This window comes from Cottoperca gobio, unplaced genomic scaffold (assembly GCF_900634415.1).
Source record: "Cottoperca gobio unplaced genomic scaffold, fCotGob3.1 fCotGob3_42arrow_ctg1, whole genome shotgun sequence".
Taxonomy (NCBI): domain Eukaryota; kingdom Metazoa; phylum Chordata; class Actinopteri; order Perciformes; family Bovichtidae; genus Cottoperca; species Cottoperca gobio.
The window spans coordinates 670,584-690,583 of NW_021167006.1; the positions used below are offsets into that span (position 1 = coordinate 670,584).

At 41.1% G+C, this 20,000-nt stretch overlaps 2 protein-coding genes across 2 annotated transcripts in view; one reads left to right on the top strand and one right to left on the bottom strand.

Moving 5' to 3' along the window:
• Nucleotides 1-2,249: 2,249 nt before the first annotated feature.
• On the bottom strand, nucleotides 2,250-7,922 carry LOC115006006 (protein NLRC3-like). The gene is made up of 5 exons (XM_029428008.1): nucleotides 7,696-7,922; nucleotides 7,168-7,269; nucleotides 3,041-5,165; nucleotides 2,473-2,625; nucleotides 2,250-2,329 (listed from the first exon to the last, which is right to left on the bottom strand). Exons 1-5 carry the CDS (start codon nucleotides 7,805-7,807, stop codon nucleotides 2,257-2,259), a joined length of 2,565 nt encoding a protein of 854 aa, XP_029283868.1. The 5' UTR covers nucleotides 7,808-7,922; the 3' UTR covers nucleotides 2,250-2,256.
• An 8,380-nt stretch (nucleotides 7,923-16,302) lies between these two features.
• LOC115006014 (carboxypeptidase M-like) overlaps nucleotides 16,303-20,000 on the top strand; it is a 22,683-nt gene continuing 18,985 nt past the window's right edge. Inside the window, exon 1 of the mRNA XM_029428017.1 lies at nucleotides 16,303-16,397. The gene's annotated coding sequence lies outside the window, so the exon portion shown is untranslated. The remainder of the gene's footprint in view (nucleotides 16,398-20,000) is intronic.

Genomic DNA, 20,000 nt, shown 5'->3' on the forward strand with positions numbered 1-20,000 from the left:
ACACACACACACACACACACACACACACACACACACACACACACACAGTCTGTGACATTGAGAGAAAATAGAATTGAAGGCTACAGAGTCACAGTACAAATCCGACGGTATTTACCCTGGAGCACGCGCGTGCGTGCGTGCGTGCGTGCGTGCGTGCGTGCGTGCGTGCGTGCGTGCGTGCGTGTGTGTGTGAAGCAGCTGGGGATTCAGCAGCAAAGTAAATGTGCACGAGGCTTTCACACACTTAATAAAGCCTTTTTAAACTCGGTTAAAGGGTTACACGGACAAGTAATCAGGTTACTCCAGCTGAAATCGATGTGTAGTAATCAGGCCTCCAGAACAAGTATTATGGACTCCTGACCCCCTTGTCCCCCCTCGTCCCCCCTCAGCCGGCTTAACCTCCCGGAAAGAGGAGCTGAATTTCAAACAGGATATATGTGTCTATATCTATATATATACAGTATATGTAGTTATTAGGAACAATAAGTAATTGGAACGTACTGAGCATTCAGACAGAGGAGTGGAGGATGGAGCTTATTATGGTGTTTTTTCTGAATACATTTTAATATTATCCATCAAATATTTTAACCAAGACTTGTTGCCATTGGAAACCATTGGTAGTGCTGTAAAGGGGAGTGTTTGATACTCAGACAATATATTTTCATTGGCGTATTTTTTTTTACGACACCGTTCAATCTGTGCATTTCATAAATAGCTTGAAAACATCACAACTCAAGGTCCACATACTGGCTTTTTCTGGAGCATCACATGGTCTTCATCAGCAGATGAAGTTGGCTCAGTAGTCATGGAGATGGATCTGCTCAATAGCTGTTATGATTTCATACGTTCATTTGTCTTCACAGTCCTCAAATAGTTTTTTTCCAAGGCAAGGAAACATGTTTTCCATTTCAGGAACAAAACAGAAAAGCATGAATATCAAACAATCAAATAGAGATGATAAGATGTTTCAGAGTAATTATATTAGTATGAGTATGGTATTGTGTGCATTCAGCTTCTGAATAGCTTACATACTGCTCTTCGATGTTGTTTGATTTTCCTGTAACGCCAGTACTGACATGTTTAACAACTGCCTCTATATATCGTTAAAGAGTGTTGCCTACGCTACCGTGGTGCATCTGGAGTTGACTTCTCTTAACCGAAAATATAAGAGAAATGTAAGAGAAAGTTGCTACATGTTTGTGATCCTGTACAGAGTAATGAGTTCACTCAACAGCGTGAGGAGAAGACGCCGTCTTCCAGCTCGCATAAGGACACTGAGGAACCATAAGATTCAAAACTATGCGCATAGCCAAACCCAAACGCAGGGTAAAGAGGCTCAGTGAATTCGGACTTGAATGTGTGGAGGTGCATCAGTTTTTCACAGGCCATTCTGTAGAAGGTCAGAGTCCCCGCAGGAAAGTCCAGAAACACTGCAACTCTGTTTGGCGCCGGAGCCGACGGGATACGAATCAGTGTAGTTCTGTCTTTGTGCCGGACAGAGAAACTACCGTCATCATCACAGAACAGCAGCCAGGAGTGATCGTTCGCTCCAAGACAGCCGTCAGCTCCCTCTCCCTTCCGTCTGATTCCTGCGTATGTCACTGCTATATAAACCTTTCCTTCCGACTCCACCTCCCAGTAACAGCGACCAGTCAGACCAGCGCCACAAAGCACCTGAAGCCAGCAGTTGAATCTCTCCAGGTGGTGACGACGCGGCTGCTCCTCTTTAACGGTTGTCACCTTCATGGAGTTGTCAGACAGTTGAAGGTTTTTGTGTGCTGTTTTTTGATCCAGTGTGAGTTCACAGGCGTCTGAAGGACAAAACAAAACTCTTTATCTTTTAACACACCGGACGGAGCAATAAAGCAATAGTTCTGAATGAGTGACCAATGACTAAAATAGTCACAATACCAATGACGTTCCCATGGTACATATTATAATTGCTACACATCATTGTGAGTATTTTAGCATGTTGATGTTAGCATTTAGCTCAAAGAACCATTGAGCTTCACAGACATACAGCGACAATAAGACAAAGGAGAGAGACTGGAGGGAAATAAAAGAAAGAACCAGAAACGCTGCTGCACCTAAGACTCCAATTAGGCCAATTAGAAGCTACATCATCCCATGTTGCGAAAGGTTAGCACTCACATATCAAAGGGTTAACTGACAGACCTCTTTTTATAGCTTTTCTTGTAAGTGTTCACCGTATTTTGATAACCAAATGTAAAATACCAAATGAATGTGTGGTGTTCTCTAACTCAGATTGACTGTAAACTTACATTTCTTCATTCCAGATTTCAGTCTTTCCTCTCCACCATGGTCGAGGCTAGAGGAAGGAACAAAGTCAGAATTACCAGCATTACTTTTTAAGTGTGGTATTTTCCATACATCTTCACTCATATCCCTATTTAACATCCAGCAGTCTTAATAAGTGTGACAGAGAAATAGTTTGTTATCGTCTGTTCATACTTGAGAGTTTCCAGTCCAGCAGACAGCAGCTTCACTCTCGATTCTCCTGGATGATTGTAGCTCAGGTCCAGCTCTCTCAGGTGGGAGGGGTTGGACTTTAGAGCTGAGGCCAGAGAATCACAGCCTTCCTTTGTGATTATACAGCCTGACAGTCTAGACATACAGACACACACACACACACACACACACACACACACACACACACACACACACACACACACACACACACACACACACACACACACATTTATATAGTTGACAGGGTGGACTGTATGTTACACTGAGCAAGGACTAAACACAACTTCCTGCCTGTCTTGAGAGGGGCTCCTTCAATTAGTCCCACGCTGTGTGACCAAGTTGCAAAAAACAATACAATTTCAACAGCAAGATTTATTTTGTTTATTTCTAAAATTATAATATGAATTTGTTGTTCATAATGTATCATTATCAGGAGAAAATAGACCCCCCTAGATGTGTCAAGAGTAAGTTCATTGCGTCCATTTGGATTTTATTGTGTCAGAGACCTAGCAACATCACTGATCAGATGAACAAATGATTGCATCCTTACCTGAGAGACTGCAGGACACAATGTGGACTCTTTAGTCCTTCAGAGAGAAGCTTCACTCCTGAATCGTGTAGGTCGTTGTCACTCAGGTCCAGCTCTCTCAGTTTAGAAGATTGAGAGCTGAGGATGGAGGCCAGAGCTTCACAGCTGTTCTCTGACAAGTTACAGCCACTCAGCCTGAAATATATATAAGTCAGACAAAACAAATTAACAGATAAACCCATATTTGATACAGTTAAGGCATGTAGTTTCCTGTGCACATACAGCGATTTATTCGAGGCCTTGACCACTGGCAGCAGCTTCATGAGACCCTCCTCTGAAGCAGAGTATTTCCTCAGGTCAAACACCTCCAGCGCTTCCTCCGATGACAGTAAGATGAAGACCAGGGCTGTCCAGAGAGCAGGGGAGAGATTCTTTGTGGAAAGACTTCCTGAACTCAAGTACTGTTGGATCTCCTCCTCTAGAGAATCATCTCTCAGCTCATTCAGACAGTAGAACAGATTGATGCTCCTGTCTGGAGATGTGTTCTCCCTGATCCTTTCCTTGATGGACTTGATTGTTTGGTGGTTGGTCTGAGAGAACCCTTTTGTCATCTTCAACAGGCACTTAAGGAGATCCTGATTGGTCTGCAGGGAGAGGCCCAGGAGGAAGCGTAGGAATAAGTCCAGGTGCCCGTTTGAACTCTTTAAAGCTTTGCCTATTGCAATCTCATGGACTTCTGTCATGCTTTTTTTCTTGCAAAGCATGCACAGACTTTCCAGTGTTAGCTCAGACAGTACATTCTTGTTGTCGTTAATAAGTGACATGACCACATAAAGAGCAGCCAGATACTCCTGAAGGCTCAGATGGACAAAGCTGAACGTCTTGCCCTTGTCGTCCCTCTTCCACCTATGCTCCTCTTTAAAGACCTGGGTGAAAACTCCAGAGTACTGGGCAGCTTTACGGATATTAATTCCACTCCTTTTCAGGTCTTTCTCATAGAAGATCAGGTGGCCTTTCTCCAGCTGGTGAAAAGCTAGTTTTGCCAATGACTGGATATACTGAATGCTTTTTTTTGTGCCACATCTCTCTCCCGTTAGGGTGATCTGAAACTTCAAGAATTCTGTGTACATCTCAGTCAGGGTTTTGGGCAGGTTTGTCTGCATTCTCTTCTTCAAGACATCCGTTAGAACTGTAGCAGTGATCCAGCAGAAGACTGGGATGTGGCACATGATGAAGAGGCTTCGTGATGCCTTGATGTGGGAGATGATTTTGCTGGCTTGCTCTTCATCTGGGAATCTCTTCTTGAAGTAATCCACCTTCTGTTGATCAGTGAATCCTCTCACCACTGTCATGCAGTGGACAAAGACTCGAGGGATTTGATTGGCCGCTGCGGGCCGTGTGGTTATCCAGACACGAGCAGAGGGAAGCAATCTCCCCTCAATGAGGGCCGTCAGGAGCATATCCACTGAGGTTGACTGTGCCACATCAAAGTCAGCTGGCATCTGTTCACTGTGAGTAAATTCCAGCTGAAGGCGGCTTTCGTCCAGTCCATCAAACACAAACAGAAGCTTAAATTCACTCTTGTTAAAATCACGGTTTCCTGATCCCTGTAGTTGTGTGAAGATCTCAGTGAGTCTCGTCTTCGTGATGTCTTTGGTTTCCCAGATACATTTGTGGATTAGCTCAGCCAAACAAAACCTTTCTCCCTTCAGTAAATTCAGTTCGCGGAAAGTGAAGTGAAATATAAGGTGCACATCTTGATTTGTTTTTCCCTTGGCCCAGTCCAACACAAACTTTTGCACAAGGAATGTTTTGCCAATTCCTGCAACTCCAGTCGTAAGCACTGTTCTTATGGGTTTGAGGTTTCCGGTAGTGCTTTGGAATATGTTACTTGGTTCAATTGGTGTTTCTGTCCCTGCAACGCCGCCTTTTATTTCAATCTGCCTGACCTCATGCTGTTCATTGATGTGTATTTCCCCCCCGGCTGTGATGAACAGCTCTGTGAAGATGTCATCCAGACACTGCTGATTCATCATCTCTGTCATGCCCTCTGGAGCACATGTAAACTTGCTCTGGAGGTTAGATTGGAGTTTGTGTTGGAACAGTATGATCTGTCTTTGAGGCTCTGGCACTGGAATCTCCACATCTGTGAGGAAGAGAATGACATCCATAGTTAGCGTAGGCCCATAAGTAATCAATAAGTATCCATTTCTTTTTCTCAACTTGTTATCAATACATAGTTGGTCAACTGACGCTACAATTATAAAGTAAAAGTGAAGCAGAAGTCAGACTTCACTTATCACGGAGAGTTTACAGACAAGACGATCGATAGCAGAGAGTTTGGTGTCACAGCAAAAAGCAAAAGCAACTATTTGGCAGTATTTTGGATTCAAAGCAAATGCTAAGAGGAAACCTGATGAAGTGAATGAGGCAATCTGTAAACCTTTTGTATGAAGGAGGACAGAGCGGTACCCGGTGTGTGTGTGTGTGTGTGTGTGTGTGTGTGTGTGTGTGTGTGTGTGTGTGTGTGTGTGTTTTGGTAACAGTGCTCCTCTGATAATCAGCCACAATTACGTTCCAACGGTAGGAGGAAGCTATCAGGAGGAAACCATTGATATGGAAATATCTGTCACACACACACAAACACACACACACACGTGTGTGCACACATATACAGAGGCAGCCTGCAGTGTGACAGCAGGAGAATAGCCGGCTGCATACTCTGTCTCACAAACCTTTCATTACAACACAAGAGTGAAACTAGTCATTAGAGACGGAGGGAGGAGAGCGTCCATCATTCTGATCACTTCTGATCACATGTTCTTCTGATTCTTCAGCATTTCACTTCATATTTCTGAGTGTTAAGGTCTCGAGTTTGATGTTTTCATGGACGTTCCACAGCAAGAACGACAAATATAAAGATAACTCTAAAGATAACTCTAAAGATAAAGATAAAGACAACTGTGAGTGTCTGAAGTGGAGTCCTTCAGAGCGATGTGATGGATGATAGAAACTCTGCTCAGATTAATGTTAACACTCACATGTGTGGACGGCCCTTTAGTATTTAGTTTTGTATTTCTGCCACTTCTAGTCCTTAGTTTGTTGTTTCTGTCAGTTTTAAGCGCTTAAGTTTCATATCAGTCTTTTCCATTCATAGTGTCGACTTTATATCCTGTCATTTGTCGATTTTTAGTTTGATATTTAGCTCGATTTTATGGTCTTTAGATACATTTTCATGTCTGTTTCAGTTTGTCCGTTTTAGAGTCTTTAGTTTAGTTTGTCTGTCATGTTATGTACATGTTTTAAAGCTGTGTGTTGTGGCACAAAGGTAGGTCTCCAAACCTGCAACTGTGGTGACATGCAACATGCCTCTTTCCATGGTTACACCAGAGAGACGGAGAGTCCATCATTCATCCGTCTCTCTCTTGTTCATGTCAGTTTCAGGTTTCTGAGCCTGACAGGATTATAACCTGACATGAAACCCGAAACCCGACAGACACACACACACACACACACACACACACACACACACACACACACACACACACACACACACACACAGTCTGTGACATTGAGAGAAAATAGAATTGAAGGCTACAGAGTCACAGTACAAATCCGACGGTATTTACCCTGGAGCACGCGCGTGCGTGCGTGCGTGCGTGCGTGCGTGCGTGCGTGCGTGCGTGCGTGTGTGTGTGAAGCAGCTGGGGATTCAGCAGCAAAGTAAATGTGCACGAGGCTTTCACACACTTAATAAAGCCTTTTTAAACTCGGTTAAAGGGTTACACGGACAAGTAATCAGGTTACTCCAGCTGAAATCGATGTGTAGTAATCAGGCCTCCAGAACAAGTATTATGGACTCCTGACCCCCTTGTCCCCCCTCGTCCCCCCTCAGCCGGCTTAACCTGTCAACCTGCCACATGGCCTTGACACGCTTCAATTATGTTTTCACGTTTTCTTCTGGACGGGATTTAAATGAAGGCGGAAAGACCAAAAATGTTGACATATTTTTGTAGGAGACAGTGTTGATCAGCTTATTGTGCTACATGTTGCTAATGGCGTACAGTGACGGTTCGCCACAAATACATGAACCGTTACACCCTTATTCCGTGCTGTGACACCGGCATAACCAGAACCTGGACCTGTACCTGGACCGCTGTCAGTGGGAGGGCGAGGAAGAGGAGAAGCCTGTGGTTGAATGGGGGAAGCTCCTGTGTCCTCTGTAGTCTCCAGAACATCGCTGACGTCCCCTAAACATGGACGCACAAGAGATACTTTGTAAATAAAAGATAGACTTTTCATATTTCAAAAATGATGCTGCTTTTTAAGGCATAGAGTTTAAACTTATAGCTGATACTATAACAACATTTCCTTGTTCATGAAATTAATCGATTTATTTGGTAAAGAGTTTTTTCATCTGATGCATTTCTTGAGATTGTGTGTATGGTAAGAACATAAAATGCCCCTGCACCATCACACTGAACATTATTGCACTTCTAAATTGGGCTGATGAAAGGATAAAACTTTATACCACATCTTTTTCTTTTTTTTTAATTTCTTGCAGCACGTTGATGCCTTTCGCAGTTCAGTGTTAGATTGCATTCTGAATGATTTTTAGTTATTCTGGGTAAATTGTTTATATAAATTCTCTTTTTTCGTCTTCCCATATAGCTTACCTTTTAGTTCTGAGCTTTTCTCTGATAACTTCAGCACCAGATCGTTCCTGCCTATTTTCCTTAGAATCTTCTTGGCCACCTCCACAGCCTGTTGGTTGTATTTCTGCACCATCACATTCACTGTGTGTCCCCTGTCTGCATCCTCTAGGCAGGAGCTAGGGATTGCGGTGAAGCCATCATGGCGGTCATACAGCAGGTAATACTGGAAAGATTTGAGCTCCTTTTGTGCCAAATCTTCCAGCGTTTCCAAAAGCAGAACTTTAAATGTCGCCATCTCTGCTCCCTAATGAGATCAATGTAAAACATACAGTAGAGCATTCAAACTGGAAAACACTGTGTGGTAGCGACCTGTCAATCACAAGGTAGCCCCACCCTAAAGCAGACACTGCTTTATCTTTTATTTTACTCTAAAATGAATCAAAATGTACAAACTGAGCATCATGCTTTAATGAAGAAGACTTGAAACTACAGATTGAGACATAAACTCATCAGGAAAATGTTACTGAGGTAATAAATCAAGAGAGAAGTAGAAACATTTTCTCATAGACTTCTATAGAACCAGAGGAGTCGCCCCCTGCTGGATGTTGGTTTTATATTTGTGGTTATATATTGTAAGAAAGTTCACTTGTCGATGCATTAATGTGTAATAGAAACATGTCTGTGTTCTGTATGGCTCATACCTCCTTTAGATAACACTGTTGTGCAAGAGGTGCAAGAAGTGTTTGATTATATTTAAAAAGAAGACTGAGCCATCAAATATTAATGTTATGTCAGGAGAGAATTATGTTTCACAGAAAAAGGTATTTGGTAAAACATATTTAGAGTATAAAAGTTTCTTCTTCTGTCTTTATAAACGCTCTGGGAGTTCCCAGAGGTCGGGTGTTCCTGGAAGAAAAGTCTCAGAGATGTTGAGCAGGAGTTTTTACGAGACTTTTATGGTTTACAGGAAGATGGAGGGAGGAGGAGTGCGTTACCTCCATCTTCCTATAAACCATAAAATCCTCGTAAAATACCATAAAATACTTGTTGAGATATTACTAATTTGTTTTCCAGTCAATTTAACTGAAGTTTTAAAACAGTTTTCATAAATTAATGTGAGTAAATTGAGTCCAAAGTCTGCAGCAGGAGGATCTCTTATCTCAAGGTGCAGCTATAAACGACATGTTTTATACTCACTGTTAACTTCATACAGCTCCAATGACGAGAGAGAATATTTACAGTGTAACACACTTAGAAAATGTGGAATAAGAATAAGACGAGTTTAACGACCTTAGAGAACTTTTGTTATGTGTTTGGTAATTCCGGGGTTAAGTGTGTTAGAAGGTTAACTATTAAGATCGTGTTGTTCTTTAATGAGATGTTTATGTGGTCTTTAGTAACGCTGATGTACAATGATGGTTTCAGTCGTCCAAATAAAACCTTTTAAAACCTGCCAACCAATCAGAAACGAGGACTTTCTGTAGCCGTGACGATGATTTAACTTAAACACTGAGTTCACAGAAAAGTGTTGCTACAATGTATAAAGGCCACAATAGTGTGTTCAACATAAGTTTAATTTAAAAGACTTGACATAGATACAAATAAAACAATTTAAATATATAAATAACACGACAATGTTAAGAGATGAAATAATTCACTTACTCAAGTTATTCCCAAAGATGTCTTCCAACCCAGCAGGTGTGTCATCACACAAAGAAAATATATATATAATCTTCTCAACCTGTTAATTAAAAGAAGAGCACATTGTTGATGAAGTATCCAGTGAGAGAGACGGTGGTCTTCCCTCCTTCTTCCTCTAACTTCTCATAACTAGAACTTTTACTGTACGTCTATAAAGTCTTTATAGACTGAGGAGCACAAATCAAAGTCCACCGCGTTGCAACATCAGTGTCAGTAAGTCTGAAGCGAAACAATGTGACATCAGCGCCTTGGTGGGAAATACCAGAAACCAGAAGAGCAAAGGGTCAATGATCGATGTGTGTTATACAGACACAGATCATTTCTTACACTCTCATATATATTTGTGTTGCTCCCCTCTGTAGCTCTGCAGCTAGTTTCTTATGGAGGTCTACTTTTTCACACTGTACAGATGAAATTACACACACACACACACACACACACACACACACACACACACACACACACACACACAGGCAGTTATGAATACTACAGTAATTGTGTTCAGTGATGTCGGATTAATCGGCGCCTCTGGCTGTAGATACAACTCTAATCATCCATCAGCTCTGACAGCTGATATAATTATTACACAACACACACACACACACACACACACACACACACACACACACACACACACACACACACACACACACACACGGAGTTTCTGTCATCTTTCATTGTTTTCTCAACTACTCTTGAGGAAACAACCAATTTGCTGTGAACATTTGAATTGAACTTCTCTCTCTCTCTCCTGCTTCAGCTGATTGGCTGTGAAATAGTGCAAAGCGCAACAAACAGCCGGAGCACTTCAAGGCACCACAAACACAAGCGACTCAGTGTGACAACAGTGTGTTACAAGTCAAACTAATTGTTATTGAAGTAAAAGTATCAGGAAAATGTGCTTAAAATATAAAAAGTATAAAACTGTCCGAGGCTGTGACTGTTATACTTTTATATATGATCTCATTAGATTATTATTACTCATTAATATAAAAGCAGAGTTTTACTGTTGGAGCCGGATGAGCTGGAGCTCATTTTAACTATTAACTAATGAAAAGTCTGTAAAGAAATATTGAAAATATGGACAAATGTTGAAACTATTACCCAGAGCACTTTATTGCACTTTCTTCAGTGGAAGTGCACCCGAGAGGGAACTTCATCACGTTTGGGGAGCACTCAGAATGCAGCAGACAGCAGAGAAGACTGAAGCTGCTGCCAGACGCAAAAACACCATCAGAGGAGGAAGGATGTGTAAATCTGCTTAAACAGACTTTAGCTTCATGGAACATTAACGTGAAGCTGCTGACAAGACAGAGAGAGGGCTGTCGACTGGAGCTGAGGGGGCATATATTAAAGAGGTGGGCATTAATGAGAAATGTGCTTCATCTATTTTTCCATCCATCCATCCATCGTCTACCGCTTATCCGGGGTCGGGTCGCGGGGGCAGCAGCTCCAGTAAGGAACCCCAATCTTCCCTTCATTGGGCCACATATTCCAGCTCCGACTGGGGGATCCTGAGGCGTTCCCAGTGAGGAGATATAATCTCTCCACCGAGTCCTGGGTCTTCCCCGGGGTCTCCTCCCAGCTGGACGTGCCTGGAACACCTCCCTAGGGAGGCACCCAGATGGCTCCTTACTAGATGAACCACCTCAACTGGCTCCTTTCAACGTAAAGGAGCAGCGGCTTCACTCCGAGTCTCTCCTGATGGCTGAGCTTCTCACCCTATCTCTAAGGGAGACGCCACCCGTCTGAGAAAACCCATCTCGGCCGCTTGTACCCGTGATCTCGTTCTTTGGGTCATGACCGAATGAGATTAGGAACGAAGATCGACCGGTAGATTGAGAGCTTTGCCTTCTGGCTCAGCTCTCTTTTCGTCACAACGGTGCGGTAAAGCGACTGCAGTACCGCCCCCGCTGCTCCAATTCTCCCGCCAATCTCTCGCTCCATCGTCCCCTCACTCGCGAACAAGACCCCGAGGTACTTGAACTCCTTCACTTGGGGTAATGGCTCATTCCCTACCCGGAGTAGGCAATCCACCGGTTCCCTGCTGAGAGCTATGGCCTCAGATTTCGAGGTCCTGATCCTCATCCCAACCAATCCAGTGACTGCTGAAGGGTCACAGACCGATGACGCCATCGCGACCACATCATCTGCAAAGAGCAGCGATGAATGTTTAGTGAGGTAATAAATCAAGAGAGAAGTAGAAACATTTCCTCATAGACTTCTATACAATCTGATTATATTGTATAATCCAGAGGTTGTAATACTATTAATAATAATAATACTAATCCTTTTAACTCTATTCGTCAGCAGATGGAGAAAGCCAAAGTTTCAGTGGAGACGTCCGTCCTGTGGAGCCGGTTTGTAAATGGTAAGTTGTGATGGAGGTACTTTACATGTTTAGTGTTAAGGAAGGTTACAAGTCTTTATTCTCATACCAACCTGTGTGCTACACTTCGCCTGCTGTCAGCTGCACCTCGCAGCGTACATCCTCACAAAACTACAACTGAAAGTCTGCACAGGCTGGATGGATTATGGTAATGTGTCAGAGGCCAGGTGCATGATGGGAATGGAGATGAGTGTGCCGGGAGCCTGTTGGTTCGGATACGAGGCAGATTATGGAAATATGATGGTCTGGATTTCAGGTTTCCTCCAAAGCTCAAAGACTTAGAGAGAGTTTTATCTCTAACAGATTAACTTTGCGAGGAGCTCTGTCTCGCTCTCACCCGTCTCTGTTTTCTTCTTCTCCTGTCTGTCTTCAAAGGTGTGTCTCTGTCTGTCTCCCAGCTCAACATAATGTAACATTTATCCTTCTCCTCGCCAACTCCACATGATGTGAAGTGTCTTCTCCAACCCAAACCCACCTTCCCTGTCTCACACATTACCTGCCTGCCACTCTTATAGCTGCACTTTTTAAGCCTTTAGCAGAAGTTTGATTTGTTGGACTTCAACTAATGCAGCTTTAGTCAAATCTTATACTTTTTACTCCACTACATTTGTCTGACAGCTTTAGTTACTTGTGTAAACCAGGTATCTCCAGATGAACAGAAGATTCTCCTCCTCCAGAGAATAAAGTGTTTAAAAAGCCTCTCGATCAGCTGGAAGATGATGTCACAAAGATGGAAACTGTTTTTCTGAGGAACTCATGAAGAGTTGACTTTTAGAGACAAAGATACAAAACATGATGATGTTATAGAATCTGATGCATCGTGTACATTAAACTACGACAGGATGTGAAGGAGGGAACATCTGCAGCAGGAACATGCAATTATGTGAAAAGTTTCCAGGAAATTACCTAAAAATATGTGTCAAATCTAAAAAAAATACCCAGAAATTATGTAAAAATGTCCAAAATGTACATCAATTCTATAAATATGTACGATATGTTTCAACTATCATGTGAAAAATATGAGAAAAATGTCAGAAAACATAGACATTAATACAGCAATAATATTAATAGTAAAACACTTGACAGGAAACATTCACAGCACAATGACTATATATATATATATATATATATATATATATATATATATATATATATATATATATATATAGTCATAATGCTGACACTTGCATCATTTTACTTTAAAGATGTTTTGAAAGCTACAATCTCACCAAGGACCCGAGAGTCTCCGTATATTCGGAGTGTCTCGTCTCGGAGACTCATTCCTTGTTTTCAGGGAAATGAAATCTTTGTTTCTGAACCTTTGCTCTCAGAAATGTTGTTTTACTAAATGAGGTTTCAACGAGCCAGACGAGTGTATCCGTGATGCTGAATCTGTCGCTCGTCCCTCCAGCTTCATTAACTTCCTGTTTCTGAACCTCCCCACTCATCTCCTTGATCGTGTCTGTTTTAAATGAGCTGTCAATCATCCGGCCGAGCCCCCCCGAGCCACAACGACAGTATTTCCTCAACGTGCGCCGGTTTCAGTGCTGTCGGGTCACCTTAATGTTTAGCATGACACAGCAACAAGCTCCAGCTGACACTCGGAGGAGGAAATGCCAGAATATTAAAGTCGACTTTGATTGAAAGAGAAGAGAAAGATTTACATTATATTATATTCACTGTTTCCTCTTAAATGTTTTTATGAGTTGAGGTTTTCTTTTCCAAACTTTCCAGAACCTCTCACTAACGGCATTTGTTTTATTTTTCTAATTTTTCAAGCAAAGATGGAAAAACAATCTTAAAAACAACTAAAACCTCCCAGAGATTATAATCTGAACTCACCCGAGGCCCCTGGAGCTTCCTCGGGGTCCTGACAACCTCCTCAAGGACTACAATGTCCTCAAGGACTCTTACAACTTCTTTAAGGACTCTTACAACTTCTTCAAGGACCTTTAGAACTTCATGAGGACCCCCAACAGCCACTTCATTGACCTTGATAACTTCTTCAAGGACTCTTACAACTTCTTCAAGGACTCTTACAACTTCTTCAAGGACTCTTACAACTTCTTCAAGGACTCTTACAACTTCTTCAAGGAATCTTACAACTTCTTCAAGGACTCTTACAACTTCTTCAAGGAATCTTACAACTTATTCAAGGACTCTTACAGTTTCTTCAAGGACTCTTACAACTTCTTCAAGGACTCTTACAACTTCTTCAAGGACTCTTACAAATTCTTCAAGGACCCTTACAACTTCTTTAAGGACTCTTACAATTTCTTCAAGGACCCTTACAACTTCTTCATTGACCCCAATAACCTCTTCAAGGACCCCTAACAACATCCTATAGGGCCACAGGACAATCTCAAGGACCATAAACTACTCAAGGACCATCAGCACCTCCACAAGGACCTGTACTCATTTACTGACTTAACATTTAGGCCTTTGCTTGTCTAGTTATCCGGTAAGTTTTTTGAAAGCTTCTCCAGATGATGAAGTTAGAGTTGTGCTTGTAGTTTGGAGCTGCACACAGCAGGTGGCGCCATATCACCGTAAAACAAAGCTCGTGCCTCCTGTCTGACGTCAGAGGGAAACCTCTTCCCTCCATCACAAGTCCTGGTTTTAATCTCAGTACAGCAGAACTACAGAATCCTGTCAAACGTTGCCTCCCTGCAGCATCAGAGAATCCAGACCAGGAAACTGAAGAGTTTTAACAAGTACATCAATTACAAAATGACAAGGAACAAGTGACGGTGCTGTGATGTGGTCAGTAGCAGGAGTGTGTATGTATACAGCATTTACCACGCTAATATATCATTTGATTAAGTAAAGATACTTTACCTGTTTTAAGAATTCCAATATAGATAGAATATAGTATAATATAATAAAACAAAATAACATAGTACAGTATAAGATATAGAAAAGGTGAAATGTTTTAATATAATATATAATAAATAATAAATACTTTATAACACAATATATAAATCAATCAAAGATGGAAATAGTTCCTTTTTTCCCTGGAAATGACAGTAAATCAATTATTAAAATAGTTACAAATAAACATTCATTTACATATTTAAATATTTTTAAGGATCCATTAAAATGTCCATAAAGACCATCAGAGCCTCGTCAAGCATCCGAATGAAGACTGCTGCAACTTCCTTCAAGGACACTGAGAAGTTTCTAAGTGTAATCTTACAACCTCTTCAAGGCCCCTACAATATCCCCAGGGGCCCCTGCATCCTCCTCAATGATCCTTACAACCTCTTTAACGGACCTCCACAACCTCTTCAAGGACCCTACTACCTCTTCAAGGATAGCTTCAAAGACCTTAACGATCCATTTAACCCCCTCAAGGATTCCTGCAATGTCCTCAATGACTTCCACAACCTCTTCCTGGACCTCTACAACGTCCTCAAGAAGTTCCACAACCTCATCAAGGCTCCTACGACTTCTTCAAGAAAGCTAATAACGGCAACCATCCATTCAACCTCCTCAAAGGCCAAAACAACATCTTCAAGGACCCTAAAACCTCTTAAAGTATTGCTATGACCTCCTCAAGGCTCCCTATAACCACCTTAGTCATCCTCAAGGATTCCAAAAATGTCCTAAAACGTCCTCCAAGGTCCAATACAACCTCTTTTTTCTCGCTTAGCACCAATTAGCAAATGCTAGCATGCTAACACCCTCGGTAAATGGTAAAGGTAGTAAACATGCTATAGCATTGTCGCTGCGAGCACGTTAGCAATCTGCCGTTAGCATTGAGCTCAAAGCAGCGCTTACAGCCTCAAAGAGACGTTTGTAAAGAGAATGTGTCTGAAATGATGCAGTTTACTGTCCTTTTCATCACGTCAGACAAAAAGTAAATGTTCTATATTTTGTCTTTTCTTATAAAAACAACATCTTACATTTCAAAGAGCAGCTAATCCACTTCAGGAGACAGTTTACAAGTAACATATAGAAAAGATAATATATAATAAAACATTCTTACCACAGTACATGACAGCTTTAATTGCTTTTTATTTCAGAGTGTTGATTTGAATGAATGTATAGTTTAAAGGTAATAAAGCATGAATTCACTGTATGTGTATTGATTTTGCTCATAATAATAATACTATTTATTAAACATTATTATTATAATAATAATCATGTATAAATGAGTCAAGTCAAAGTTTATTATCACCCAATATCAAAGAGAATGCTTTAATGGGATGTACATATAATGAAAAGAACAATAAGCTCGTGTGATAAAATACATATAAAGTTTTATTTTCCAGGAGAAGAAAAGGAGCCTTTCCTGTCGCAAACACCGTGAAACTGAATGAATCATCCGTCTGTTTCATTCATAAACCTGTTGAATCTGCGCACTCACACACACACACACACACACACACACACACACACACACACACACACACACGTGTACGCGCACACACGTACACTCCCCTAAGCTCCGCCCCTCCTGGAGAGAGACAGGGATACCCGCTGGTGAATAAGTAACATTCATTGAAAGACAAACTAACTGAAAACTGTCTCACCTCTGCAGGAGTCACTCTGCCGGTGCTGGTCGGTGTTGGTCGGTGCTGGTCGGTGTCGGAGTCACATACGGACCGGAGGACCGACAGACAGCGGACCGGTAAGACCTCTGACCGTCGGGACTGATCTCTCTGTCTGATATTGATCCGCAATCAGCTGCATTCCTACAGTCCCTGTACAATCCGGAGAAGCTCAAGTCAACCTTCACTTACTGACTTGTATGTTACTTATTTGATATATGTTGTGGAATGCAGCTACACGTGTCAGGTACTTTACAGGAGTATTTCCATTCTCTGCTACTTGTACTTGTACCTCACTACATCTGAATATGTACTCCTGTACTTCTGTCGGACAGCTTTAGTGACTCGTTAGCCTGCTTTTCATAATAAGATGTGATGTAGGACATCATTTATCATGTTTTATAAGTACAATATATACCTCCAACTACTCCAGTAAAATGCTAATTACACGTGAATGCATTAGTAATAATAATACAATATATAATATATATAATAATAACCTTATTTATATAACACCTTTCAAAATAAAAAAGCTTTACAGTTAATATAAATATTAAAAGTTAAATAATAATTGCATAAAAATACAACGTCTGCTTGCAGTTTTAATAAACTACACAGTGTAATTATGAAACACTTAAAATAAAGACTTATTCAACACATGAAAGACATTTAAATAAATTAATCTAAGACAAACTAGCCAGTAGCAAATAAAACCAATGCAACTAAGATTAAATTAAAATAACTGAATTAAACTTGATTTGGCTGAACTAAATTTACAATAAAAGGTAATTAAGTAAAATACACAAAAACAAAGAAATGGATTAAACTAATCAGTCTCTCTACATATTATATGTTATATGCTTATGTTGTTGCACTTTGCTGTGGGACTAATAAAGCATTATTTCTTATCTAAAGTGATCTGCAGACTTGAGGTGCAGACAGTGACAGTCCTGCTTGTAAAGGCTGACAGAGTTCCTGAAGGTGTCTACAGACGACTCAACTGTAATCACACATTTACACATCGGTTACAGTTCCTGCAAAGAAAAGTTGACAGGCAGCAGATCAGGACGGACAGCGTGTCCGGGACAAATGTTCAGTTACTGTCAGAGACGTAATCCAACCTGTCTGTTAGTGAACAGAGAAAAACAGTTGATTCATGAGACAACGGGCCCCGGCAGCTCTCAGAGGATCAGGACACACAGACGTTATAGTTGTTTAGCCTGTTGGTGGTTGTTTCGTGTCTGTGTGGTTGTTTTGTTTCTCTTTGTGGTTGTTTTGTGTCTCTTTGTGGTTGTTTTGTTTCTCTTTGTGGTTGTTTTGTGTCTCTTTGTGGTTGTTTTGTTTCTCTTTGTGGTTGTTTTGTGTCTCTTTGTGGTTGTTTTGTTTCTCTTTGTGGTCGTTTTGTGTCTCTTTGTGGTTGTTTTGTTTCTCTTTGTGGTTGTTTTGTGTCTCTTTGTGGTTGTTTTGTGTCTCTTTGTAGTTGTTTTGTGTCTCTTTGTGGTTGTTTTGTTTCTCTTGTGGTTGTTTTGTGTCTCTTTGTGGTTGTTTTGTTTCTCTTTGTGGTCGTTTTGTGTCTCTTTGTGGTTGTTTTGTGTCTCTTTGTAGTTGTTTTGTGTCTCTTTGTGGTTGTTTTGTTTCTCTTTGTGGTTGTTTTGTGTCTCTTTGTGGTTGTTTTGTGTCTCTTTGTAGTTGTTTTGTTTCTCTTTGTGGTTGTTTTGTGTCTCTTTGTAGTTGTTTTGTGTCTCTTTGTGGTTGTTTTGTTTCTCTTTGTGGTTGTTTTGTGTCTCTTTGTGGTTGTTTTGTTTCTCTTTGTGGTTGTTTTGTGTCTCTTTGTGGTTGTTTTGTGTCTCTTTGTGGTTGTTTTGTTTCTCTTTGTGGTTGTTTTGTGTCTCTTTGTAGTTGTTTTGTGTCTCTTTGTAGTTGTTTTGTTTCTCTTTGTGGTTGTTTTGTGTCTCTTTGTAGTTGTTTTGTGTCTCTTTGTAGTTGTTTTGTTTCTCTTTGTGGTTGTTTTGTGTCTCTTTGTAGTTGTTTTGTTTCTCTTTGTGGTTGTTTGGTGTCTCTTTGTGGTTGTTTTGTGTCTCTTTATAGTTGTTTTGTGTCTCTTTGTGGTCATTTTTGTGTCTCTTTGTGGTTGTTTTGTGTATGTGTGGTGGTTTTGTGTCTCTTTGTAGTTTTTTTGTCTCTTTGTGTTGGTTTTGTGTCTCTTTGTAGTTTTTTTGTCTCTTTGTGTTGTTTTTTTGTCTCTTTGTGTTGGTTTTGTGTCTCTTTGTGTTTGTTTTATTTCTCTTTGTTTGACTTTGAGCCATCTTGTGTCTCTTTGGTCATTTTGCCTCTTTGTGGTTATTTTGAATCTCTTCCTACATGTCTCTTTGAGTGATATTATGTGCAAGGCAAGAAAAAAACAAAAAACTTGAATTTCTGGGGGTGCGTGGTTCCGTTGGTATATTTTCTATCGCGATCGAGCTTTTTGGGCACCCCTGATTTAGATGAATGCCCGGGGGGCTCCTGACACTTTGGGCTCCCGGGCCTGTTACCAGTAGGCTCGTTCAGTAATCCATCCATAAAAACAGGCATATCTTCATTCATCAGTTTCTTCCTGCTGACAGGTTTGAAAGTCACCCTGGACTCACTGAACTGAATGCTTCTGCCTCTCTACAGCTGCTCTGATCTCACTTCCCAGCATGCCTCTGCACCAGATAATTGCTTGTCTGTGAGTTCACAGGCATCTTCCAGCAGACAAATAGCGCCATCGAGATTCAATTTCATTTCTTTTTCTCACACATCGTATTCTTCTTTTCAGACACAGTGAAATAGGACTTTAAGTAACCGTTCCTGTCATTATTGATTTATCTCCCAATTATGTTCTCTCGGTAGTGATCAACTACTCGGTCTATAAAAGGTCAGAAAATAGTATAATGCCTGTCACGGTTTCCTAAAGCCCAAGGTGACATCGTTTCTCATTTGGATTCAATCATAAGAAGCCAATTGAGAAAATAGGTTTTCTGGGGCTTCAAAAAAAGTCTACCAAAGATATAAAAAGCCAATGTTCACTAAACAAGAGCTAAAAGAGACAGAATATGTGACTTCACTTCATCAGGTCGACACAAAGACTCATCATGTTGCTCTGTAACTGCTGGATGTGGAAATAAGCAGCTGTTTACATGTCAGTAGTCTGTTCCCTACTTGTTTCCCCCAAAGTAGCCAAACAATTGCAGGTTTAAATGTGAAGTTCTTGACGACAAGTAGCACAAAATATTTTTTTTTTCTCCTGCATAATGCACACGCCCGAGCAGGCGGGCAAAACGTAACTGATTGTTGACGGTGGTAACGCGCCAAGAAATTAAGCAATGTGACCACAAAGTCATGAAGAAGAAGACGGCTAGTCGATGTTACCTTTGATACAAACATGTTTGATTGTTACCGTGAGTAGCACTGAACGTAAACAGACACTCGGTCTATAGGATAACTTTACTTTACCTGATAACTGGTGTTTCACAAGTGATTTTCATCATTCACACGTGCACGACATTCAGTGACATTTCCGTCTTGCGTGTTTTGATACATGGCTAAGTGACAGTCCAGCAGACAGCAGTAATGCAACACTTACGGATGCCGAGGGAACAGCGAGGAGCTTGTTTGTGAGACGAGACAAATCCCCCATCAACGCATAACGGTGTAAAAGC